Here is an 11,770-nt window from a genome sequence, read left to right as displayed (position 1 = left end):
TTTGTGATTAAAAATCAGTTTACTCTAGTTTTTTTCCTCATTCTTTTTTAGAATTCTGCCACTATTTCCCTTTACACGCATTTATTCTAATTAGCTTACTACATGACGACTTTACCCAAGGGCTAACTATGTCGTGAGCTGTTAACTTATAGCAATAAATTTTACACTCACCCTCATGTTGGCACCTGTACCTATCCTACATGGCCTGGTACAACTTTTCTACATTGGTGGCATATCTTTCTAGTGCATATGAAGATACATGTAATTGTAGTAGGAGTGTTAGACTGTATCCGTATCTGAGGAAATATTCGTAACCGTATCCATTAGGATACTTACTCAAATCTATAACCGATAGGATATGGTTACGGATATGGTTTTGTAGTGAAATATCCGTATTCGTATCCGTGATATCTGAATACATATTGTCATACTCTTGTTGGAAATTCGTGCTAATTACATGCAAAATACACAACGGAAGACTGTATGTATAATAATACTAAGCATGTAGAGAGCATGAAATACAAACTAGGACCATCCTAATTAAATCTAATATGATCCCTATATTAAAGAGAGCAACCAAAAGCTTTGAAGGCTTACCCTCATTGTAGTGGATCTCCAAGTCTTCAAGTGAGCTTGATAAAAATCGGAGTCTTCTTGAGACACAAGGCAAGATATCCACCCCGGGGTACTATAAAATCCTACTACTTCCTCTTACTCAAAGATTGCTAGAGTTTAGTAAGAGGTAGAGCTCTCTTTTTTTATTCTCTTATGGAAAAAACCACTTAGCCAATTTTTCATTAACCTTTCTATAAGAGAGAGAGCTCAAATATATAGAGTGAGATATGTCATGACTCATCTCATGAGTCATGCCATGAGTCATCTAAATGTAATGATTCCTTTCATGAGTCATGCAATGACTCATCTCATGAGTCATGCAAAGAGTCATGAAGAATCAAAACTATGTGCTAAAACCATGTGTTCAAACCAATACCACCTTAATGACTCATTAATCAAGGTATAATAAATTGTGTATTTCATAAATAAAAATACCACATCAATACGGTGTTTCATAAATACGGTATCGCGTAATTTTCCAATCATTAACTAATAAGTTATCATATGACCAAAAAAATCAATGAGTTGACTAAAAGTCAACTGTTGACCAAAAAGTCAACCAATTGACTAAAAGTTAACTTTATAGGAAAAATACTGGAATTTATTTCTTAAGCACATAGCATTCTGATTTTACCGATTCATATAACCGTTTATGTGTATCCGATGAAAATCATATATGCGTATCAATCATACGCATTTAACTCTATAAATTGTATTCCATAAGATTCAAGTATGCGCTTGGTGTGAGTCTAGGGCCCAACTTAAAACTCGACAGTGGATCATATCCATAAGTACAACAAAGGTGCTAGCTACACATGAAGACTATCCGGGTATAAGTTATGATAAACGTCTGCAAGATGCTTATATAATTTTATCAGAACCACTTGGTGATAATATTATACAATCCGGTCTCTTCATCAAACAATGTCAAACTATCGAGCAAAGGGTATGGTAAACTGTCAAACCCTAATAGTTTGATTAGTGTTTGTTGATATTAAACTCATATCCTTTAAGATCAAACTGACCCTCAGTTTATCTTATTTACCTTCGCCAAGGATTTTCAGGCTATAGTTATATCAAACAATCTTATGACATCAACCCCCTATATTGGGAGAGACGAATTCCATCTTGGCATCTCAATATCTACTTATGTCTCGGGATGCACTCAACAAGAACCGTTATGCACAACTCATTGAGAACTGTGGTTAGGTAAAAGTCAAGTACACGTATACTGACATGTAAGATATTACACTCATGTTTTAGATCAAGAGACTACTTTGTACTATATCACTTTAGAGCTTCTATTTGATAGTTAAGTATAATTACCAACTAAACGTTCTCAGTGAGTCGTTCAGTCAACTCATTCACTAATGAGTCACTTGTATACTATATCTTGATATCTTACATCAATAATCCAAGTGATGGATCATCATCCTACCAAAGGAGAAATAGAGTATACACTAGTCTTTCCAAAGTAATGATGTCCCATTTCTACACTTCATCGACTAGGAATATTTTAGAATATACGTTAGCTACAAATCAGATCTCTTCATTACGATCATATCCGAAATGTCTGATAGTCTAGTATCATTCTAAGGACTTTATCTGTATTAAAATAGCAGATAAATCTGACCAAAATAGTATACTATCATTTTGAATAAGGATGTTATATTCATATAGGTCCTATTATAATATACAATTATTGCCTGCAAGGCACCTATATCTAACAACTCTTACGATATTTTGATTCTTAGATTATGGATTTGTGGTTAATTTTGATGATCAAGATGTCTAATTTTAGCTTTTCGATCATAATGAACATATTAACGAACTCTTTTGTATCACATGAACTATATTTTTCTTAATACTATCTAGTTTTCTCATATCCTTTTTGTATATGCATGCATATCCGTTTATATATCCGCATCTATATCTATAACCGTATCCGATTTTGACGGATATGGATATGAATTTTTCTTACCGACGTATATCCGTATTCGTATCCGAGATGGATAAGCAGATATCCGAGATGGATAAGCGGATATGGATATGGTAAGCATCATATCCGAGCCGTATCCGGACCAAATGCATCCCTAATTTGTCGTGCTTTCATGGCATCATGTTAAATATAGAAGCTAGATCTCATTTTCCATATAAATACTATATTGTGGAGAAGGTTTTTTCGCCCTTTCTTATCTGAAAGGATTGTATAATGAATTTTTGCATATCTGAACATGGCAAAAGTTTACTGTGGCTGAAGCTAGAATCTTTTTAAAGAATAATTCAAATCTACGCTACTATCACCTTATTGTTCCTAATTTTATCAAGAGATCATTCCAATTGATTTCTTATAAACATCTTGACCTATCTATGGCAGTGTGCATTTGGTTGAATTGTTGGAAACCGGGGAATATTTTGCGATGAAGGCTATGGATAAGAATATCATGCTTAACCGCAACAAGGTATTCAAGTTTATTTTTTTTTCCCTTTATAAGATGTAACTTCATTTATCATTGTTAAATCAATAATATTTTTGTAGATAGCATTGAAATCCTTGGTCTCCTCCATAAATTTTGTTCCTATCATTATTTTAGCTAGCAGTCAATGTTTACCGGTATAGCCTTTTACTAGTAGAGCCTGTCAAAGTAGTACTTGCGAGTGGGTTGACCAAACTTTACAAGGATCCTTCAATGCAAAACAACAAAGCCTTTATCCCAAATGTTTAAGGTCAGCTATATGAATCCTATTCTTCCATTCCGTTATATTATGAGCCATCTCCTTCGTTAAATTAACCGTTATCATATCCTTCTTAATTAATCCCAACTAAGTTCTTGTAGGTCTAGCTCTAAATATCTTTGGCCCATTAATTATAATATTATCACATTTCCTAAACGGTGCACTAAGAGGTCTCCGTTGTACATGACCAAATCTATTCTCTCTCATTTTATCCTTAATTGGAGCAACCTCTAATTTACTATAAATGCACTCGTTTCTTATCCTATCTTTTAGTGTATACGGACAAGACCATCGTAACATTCTCATTTCTACTACGCTCATTTTTTGCACATGTTTCTTAATTGCCCAACATTCTGACCTATAAAGCATTGTTGGTCATATAACTGTCCTATAGAATTTTCCCTTTAGTCTCGTAGGCATTCTGCGATCACATAGGACTCCTAAAGCACTTCTCCATTTTGACCATCCTGATTTGATTCAATGGTCAACATCATCCTCAATCTTACCGTCATGCAAATGATTGATCCCAAATATTTAACTCAAATTCTATGCACATCGATATCCCTTAAACTCAAGTTCAATATTTAAGTCAAATTGAGATGAAGTTCTACTGTAACACTGTATCTTTATCACCAACTTGAAATTGAAATACTCTCAATAAGGAACAAAGACCATGATGTCCCTATTCTGAATCTGTCTTTTGTGCCTTTCCTCCTTTAGATGTCCTAGATCTTGTTTGTGTCAAATAAGATATACATGTATAAATAATAAATTATCCTCTCATTGTGATGTATCATGCATTTTGAGTAAACATGTTGCTTGGGAAGGGGAGGGGGGTACGCGCGCGTGCGTGGTGCACACACGTTCAGTTTTCAGTTTATCTTCAGCAACACTTTTTGACTCTAGCAGTCAATCTTGTTTGGTCAAGAAATTAATAAGCCATGGTGCAATTTTCTGAATTTATGTTATTTATCTTCTGCTTCAGGTTCATAGAGCTTGTGCTGAAAGGGATATACTTGATTTGTTAGATCACCCTTTTCTTCCCACATTATATGCATCTTTCCAGGTAAATTACTTTGTAAAATGCTGTTAAATTCCAGGCTGAAAACTTATGCCTAGATCTTATTTTTGTATGCCTTGATTAAGTAATGATTCTTCTAATGCATAGTCAAAAATTTTGAACCTAGGCTGGACTGAGGTCGTGCAAGTTCAGACATAAATTTGCAATCTGACTGCTAGCCTAGACATATACACATGAGTTACTTCAAAATATCAAACCTTTAAGGAAAGTTTTTTCTATGACAACACAATAATGTAATATATGGGCATAGTGATGTTGATTTTTTTGAGTGTTGTTGAATTATTTTTAACAAAATATCTGGAGTAGTATGTGACAACTTCTTCAGCAATTGGAATGCCTAAGATTCTTATAGATGCATTAAGTGCGCAAATGACCTTCAATTATATATTTGATGCAGCACACGGCAAAGAAAATGGACCTTCTGGAGTCAACTGACACATTTGATAAATCTTTCCCCAAATCTTAATTTAAGAAAATAAAAGTAGAATTCTTTTTACAAGCCATCACTCTAGTAGGTCTGACACTTATATTACATTCTCTGGATGACATCAATTTCTCATGAAACTTATCATTGTTGTCAAACATCATCATCACCATCAAGCCTTTCTCTATCCAAATGGGTGTTGTGGAGAAAATGATCCACTAAGAAGCCTCAAGTTGCCAAAATGTTACAACTGTCTACCAAATTGACATCAGATTTTTGTGTTCTGTTTCCAAATTCATTTTCCAAATTCATTTACAAGGAACCGCAGATGGATAGGTTTTTATTAGAACTTAGTAGGCCAGTGGGCTTGTAGGAAAACCTTCATTTTCATCCAATTTAAGCTTATGCAACCAACAAGAAATCCTCCACAATTCTACTAAAGTAAAAAAGTATCTAGAAGTAAAGGTGAAGAAGTTTAATTTCCTATAGGTATCTTGTTCAAATTTTTGCTTAACATATCGTTATGCTGTGTCAATTACAATATTTGCACCAATTTCTTCTTTATTTCAGACCAATTTTCATATGATAGTTCTGCGATGCAACATATGTCCACTGATATATCTTATGCATTTTGCAGACTAAAACACACATATGTCTCATAACTGACTACTGTCCTGGTGGAGAGCTCTTCTTACTACTAGACAGGCAACCTTTAAAGGTCCTCAAGGAAGATGCTGTCAGGTAGCGTTTCTTCTACCCTAGAGTATTACTATGAATAATTTGATGAGTTCTTTATGGAAGTTACAAGGAAAACTGAGCATGATAGCTTAAGTAGTAAGTTCTAACCGGAATTACCATCTCACTTTTCTTTCTTACGTATCTTTTGGAAACTGGCATCTGATTGAATTTTGCATTGTTCTACTTTTATCCAATCTTGTTCCTTATTTACTTTTCTGTTAAATTATTTAAAACTGTTTTTTAATATCAAATCAAGTTTGACACTTGAAATTGAATTTCAGAATCACTAAGTTAGATTGCCTCGACCGCTTTAGTTTTAAATTCATTCTGTTGACAGATAACATTAACATATAATATACATAGACATTTGAGTAAATACTTATATACATATCACACAAATAAGCCAGTGACACAAAATATCATTGCATGACATATTCTAATTATTTCTAAAATTGCCATATCTTATGCCTATGTTGTGTCGTATAGTTTCATAGTAACCATTCCTGTGACTGTAGCTGAAAAGAAAAAATGCATTATTTTCTATGCGAGAGTCCACAACTAAAAATACAGATTCTAATATAATAAACAGGGTTGTAGTCCTGGACTATGTGGATATCACTGACACATAGATTGATGAATACAGATTCTATGCTGCAGAAGTTGTTGTGGCACTTGAGTATCTTCACTGTCAAGGTATGAAGTTACATTTTATGATTTTATTAAAACTTTGGTAGCACATCATAACTAAGGTGCATACCTGATATATATTGGAACTTTATGCACCTATTTATAATGTGGGGATATTGCCTGCCTTTTATCTGTTGGTTTATAAACAATTTCTATCTTTTCAAATTTCTGTAACTTCTCCCTTGCTGCTTGAAGACATTGCTGCATTTGGCTGGTTTGCTACTAAGAAGTTTTTGTGTTGTTCCTTCTCATGAGTCATGAGTGAACTTCCTTCTTGTACCTTTTGTACATGAGAATTGTATATTTAATGCTGATTTCTGATAATTCTCACATATTACATTCAAATCGGATGTAAAAGAAAGTGGGAGATATTGGAAGGGTCTAAAGATGTTTCTGCTGTGACAAAACGTAGATGAAAGTTCATCTACCGTTATTTTGGTTCTTTGTTGAGCAGGAGGGGGTTGTTCAAATTCACATGCAACAGAAACTTTAGGAACCATCATGAATAGTATGATGATTATAAATTCAAAGGGTATAGAAGAAGCACTTGCATTGGATAATAACAAAATCTCAGACTATGTCCATTATACTCTAAACAATGAAGAAAACAAGTTTTCAGAATCTTACATGGTTCCGTGATGGTCATCACTCTTATAACTATATGGATTATGTCAGTAAATATTTCTCATTCCTATAAGCAACGATGTCTACATGCAAGTTTTTTGTCCCTGTGGATGCAGCACTTGAAAAAGCATTTCCATAGACATGTCTCCCATTTTTACATTACTATAGTTTTTTTGGGCAGATGTTGGATTGGATTAAAAGTAAAATATAACTGTAAATCTTCTAAAATTATGACTCTACCCCAAACAGCCTAAATGCACTAATGATTGTATACTTGTTCTGGATTTCACCTTTTGTGGCCAGACATAATCTAGTAATGGACAGTATATTTCAGAAAGTAAAAAGCTGATGAAGGTACATTGCATTTTCCCAATGTAGGTGTTATCTATAGAGACCTAAAACCAGAAAACATCCTGCTGCGAAGAGATGGACATGTATCTCTGACTGATTTCGATCTGTCATGTTTGACGTCTTGCAAACCAGAGGTACGTTGGTTTTCTGATGTCTTAATTATGTTAATTTATTAATTGTAATGAAGACCAAATAATCCACTACAGTCTGCTGTGTATATAGTAAGGTGTGGCAATGGAAAAACATTTACCCATTTACCATAATATTTGGGGTACAGATAAGTTTTTGTACCCTTTTAGTTAAGCAGATGGGAAAAGTATCCAGTGCCGCCTCTATATATAATGGTATTAGTGTTACACTTCAATTAGCATTCAGATCTACTTGCTTATGAATCTGCATATTTGATAAAACAGAGGAAGCTGTGTTATGAATCTGCATTTTTTTTGCCAAGGAACCAAAGCTTATGAAAATCACTCATATATGGGTCATCCATGAATCGGGGTCTCTGTTTGTAGATAAGCTACATTCTTTAGATACTTCAGCTCTTCATATTACTGTGTATAAACTGACAAGTCTACTGTTCATTTTCTAGCTTTTGCTCCCTTATCCCGAGGACATGAAAAAACAGAAGAAAGGAAGAACTCCTCCAATTTTCCTGGCGGAACCAATGAGAGCGTCAAATTCCTTTGTTGGGACTGAAGAATACATTGCACCAGTATGTGCTCTCTAAAATTGTGAATGAATTTACCTGGAAATTAAACTTATGTCAACTTATGTTTGGATATCTGTATGTCGGCGTGGCATAGCAAGTAATGACATACTACCAGTGAGTCAATTTATTAGTGTCACACAAAAGGAATTATTACTGTGCATATTTATCATCATTCAAGCATTTGTCACATTAAAATAGGTTAAGTATGGATATCAAAGAAGGATTTATCTAATTTGTTAATCAAGCTATTAAATATTAAGTTCTTTTCATTCTGAAAGCTTGTTTCCCATTTTATCTTGCCATTGTTTCAGGAGATTATATCTGGAGCTGGTCATTCTAGTGCAGTTGACTGGTGGGCACTTGGTAAGTGTTGATTTCCTACCTTATTGTTTTGCAAGACATATGTATATGTTGAAATTTCCAGGTCTAATAAAAAGTTCAATTGAGACCATGGAACCGGTAATTTGCCAAAAGTAGAGAACAATATGAAAATATATTTTGATCATATCATGAGAACCTACTAGTGTACCACTATAAAGTCTACTGGCATCATAATAATAAGAGATCCAGATGATATAGTTCTGCTGGTTGCAATTTTCTTCATTTGTTTCTGCATTTATCTCAGATACTCTGCCTTTCTTTCTCATAGTATGTTAATGCACGATAAAACTTCTATGATAGGCATTCTCCTACATGAAATGTTCTATGGATATACCCCATTCAGAGGGAAAACAAGGCAAAAGACCTTTGCCAACATTCTTCATAAAGACCTCAAATTTCCTGGAAGCATTTTGGTGAGTCTTTGATCTTGGGACTTTAAACCTTACTCTCTCTTGTACTTCACTTTGTTAAGTCATAGAAAATGAGTTCACTCATATTTTCAGGTTAGCGACCAAGCAAGGCATTTAATGCATCGTTTGTTGCATAGAGACCCTAAAAATAGGCTGGGTTCCTCTGAAGGTGCTCATGAGATTAAGAAGCATCCATTTTTTAATGGTATCAATTGGGCTCTTGTACGGCGCACGGTAAAATATTTTCCCCAAATTATTCAGCAATTTATGCAAACTTCATCTATGCTCTTTTATAGGCAGCAAGTTAACAAGATAAACATAAATAAAGCTTTTATCCTAAGTTTTTTGGGGTCGTTTGCATTAGTCCTATTCTTCCGTTCAGTTCAGTTAAGAGTTATTACTCCATTAAATTAACCATTATTATATCCTTCTTAATTTTTTACAACCAAGTACTTTTAGACCTAGCTCTAGATCTCCTTGTCCCATTTATTATAATCTTATGGCTTATCCTAGCTGGTGCATATAGTGATCTCCACACATAGCCAGACCATCTCAATTGCTTCTTTCTCATTTGGGTAAATTGCACATGACCCTTCTCATATATACGTTCAGTTGCAATTAACACCCCTCGGCACTCAGCATCCTTGGATTGTCATTTTTAGAAAAATTAAATTGCACGTAGCACCCCTGAATTGAGGGGACCCAAGTGTTAGTAAATGAGTTACAGATGGGTTTTTTTGGGGAGGGGGGTTGGGTTGGGGGCGCCGCTGATGGGTGCAATATACCCTTCTTATTTTATCTTCAATAGGCAGAAAGAGTTAGTTGTTGTAAAATGCAAGTAGCTTCCTTGTTTATTTTCAAAAAAGGAAAATTTGTCATTGATATTTTTGCGGACGAGGAAGATCCTGACTCCTGATCTCCTTTGTTGATATTTTACTCTTTAACTCTTTTTGAAATGGGGGACCTATTCATATATTTAGATGTCATTTCTCTTTCTGTTTTATTTGCTTGTTGTTTCTTTGAAGATACCTTTAATGAAGGATTTGTGTATTTCTTGTGCAGACCCCTCCTAAGCTCGACGCACCATTATCTTTCGATATTGACATTGAGAAGGAAGTTAAGCCTGCTGATCCTCAACTTGTGGATCTCCAAGAAAATATATTCTGAAAGGTACTTACTGATGATGTACTCAACTTTCGTATATTATTTCTGTACTTGTTTCCTGAATGATTCATCCACGGGCTTAATTCCCCATGTTAGGCAATTCCAAACTTCACCCTCTTTATCTCATAAAATTTAGTTGTCACAATATATCTGAGTAGTTTCATAAGCTCATTTTTTTTTATGTTTTCTGATTCAGATGTGACAGGTTTTTACTACTGCTTCTCCCAATAAGGGACATTGAAGAAATATTCAAGGATCAAATTTTGTATTCGTGTAACTTTAGAGCATTTGTTAGCAGAGACCAGAAATAATTTATGTATTGTCAATTTAATTTCTTTCCAGTGATAGTGCTTACTTCTGTATTAGATCGTATCAAGCAAATAATTGAGATGCATCTTAATTTTGGTTCCTCTTGTAAACATCTGCGATTGTCATTTTCCAAAATGAATCAAAATATTCTGTTAGTTTACATTGTCCTAAGGGAATTTTGGTCTCTCTTGTAAACATCTGCAAAATATTCTCTCAGTCCCACTGTACTATCTGCAAATTGAACTTACTACCCCTGTAATTCTATTGTTGAACATAGAGCCCACTGAGTGAATTATTTCTTTATACCCTTTTTGGGAGTCTATCCGCAACAATAGGTTTTCACTCAGAGGGGGTCTATTTGCAACAGTAAAACTACATTGGTAGTAAGTTCAGTTTGGTCATGATACAGAGAGTCTATCCGCAAATAATATTGATCAAATAACTGAAACTTTATAGACAGCATTTGATTTGAACTATTGACAGCGATGCATGGTCTAACCAACAAGCTCCATGTATTTGGATTTCATTTGCTATTTATAATTCAGAAAATACAGAATTTGTTATTCATAATTTCTAATTGCATATGCATGAGTTGTCACTTTGGTCTGGAGTCATGACAGGATACTTGTACCTTATTTAGACCATCTCCAGCAGGTAGGCAAATTTTTACCCTCTCTCTCCTGCCACATCACTTTATTCTCCCACCACATAATTCAATAATACCCATTTCCCTATCAACTCTGCAGCAGCTAGTTTTTCAGAAAGTTTTTTACTTTATTTGGGACCCACCATAACCATATCATTCCAACATATACACCACCATATATTATTAATTCATTTTTGCTTATTATTTCATATATGTTATTGTTATTATTGCCACTCATATATTTATAATTTTTTATTAAAGCAATAAATAATATATAATATATAAATATATTAATTTTTTTGGTGTCCAAATTATACAAACTTAGTCTCTATTTATAGATCTTGAAAAATAAAGAATAATGGTGCAAAAAAAAAAATTAAATTCAAATTTTTTAAATGCCTAAAACTCAATTTAAAAGAAAGGAAAAAAACTAAATTTGATGGACCAATAAAATCCTGCCACGTCGCGTGTGGCAGGGATTATGGGGGGCTTTTGATTTTTTAGTTTAATTTAATGCAGCTATGGGGCCCACTGTGGCCGATTTCACCATAGGGAAAATTTTCCCCTTCTGCTCTTCTTTTCAATTTTCCCCTCCCCTTTCCCCTCCTGCTGCACCCAAAAGTCCCTCAATTCCCTTCCTGCTACAAGTAGTCTTAGGCTTCAAAAATCTTCTGACCCTTCCGAATATATAGGAGAGGAATGAATAAATAAGGGACTGAACCGTCGGTCGGTTTGAAGTCGTTTCGATACTCGGTTCAGCTCCAATTTGAATTTTGGTTCAAATATGGTTCAAACTGGTTCAGAACTGGTTCAACCTGGTTCAAGACTGGTTCAGGACTGGTTCAGGACTGGTTTAGCCTGGTTCTCCTGGTCTGGTCTGGTTCAGCTTGGT

At 34.5% G+C, this 11,770-nt stretch overlaps 1 protein-coding gene across 1 annotated transcript in view; it reads left to right on the top strand.

Moving 5' to 3' along the window:
• LOC109822415 (phototropin-1A-like) overlaps positions 1 to 10,342 on the top strand; it is an 18,466-nt gene extending 8,124 nt beyond the window's left edge. The window contains 11 exon segments of the mRNA XM_020388608.1: positions 2,987 to 3,077; positions 4,337 to 4,417; positions 5,494 to 5,597; positions 6,238 to 6,287; positions 7,284 to 7,390; positions 7,849 to 7,971; positions 8,280 to 8,331; positions 8,650 to 8,762; positions 8,853 to 8,993; positions 9,822 to 9,929; positions 10,120 to 10,342. Coding sequence (XP_020244197.1) covers positions 2,987 to 3,077; positions 4,337 to 4,417; positions 5,494 to 5,597; positions 6,238 to 6,287; positions 7,284 to 7,390; positions 7,849 to 7,971; positions 8,280 to 8,331; positions 8,650 to 8,762; positions 8,853 to 8,993; positions 9,822 to 9,926 — 967 coding nt within the window. The 3' untranslated portion in view covers positions 9,927 to 9,929; positions 10,120 to 10,342.

This window comes from Asparagus officinalis, chromosome 8, assembly GCF_001876935.1.
Source record: "Asparagus officinalis chromosome 8, Aspof.V1, whole genome shotgun sequence".
NCBI classification, from domain to species: Eukaryota; Viridiplantae; Streptophyta; class Magnoliopsida; order Asparagales; family Asparagaceae; genus Asparagus; species Asparagus officinalis.
This window is presented reverse-complemented; position numbering and strand designations above follow the sequence as displayed.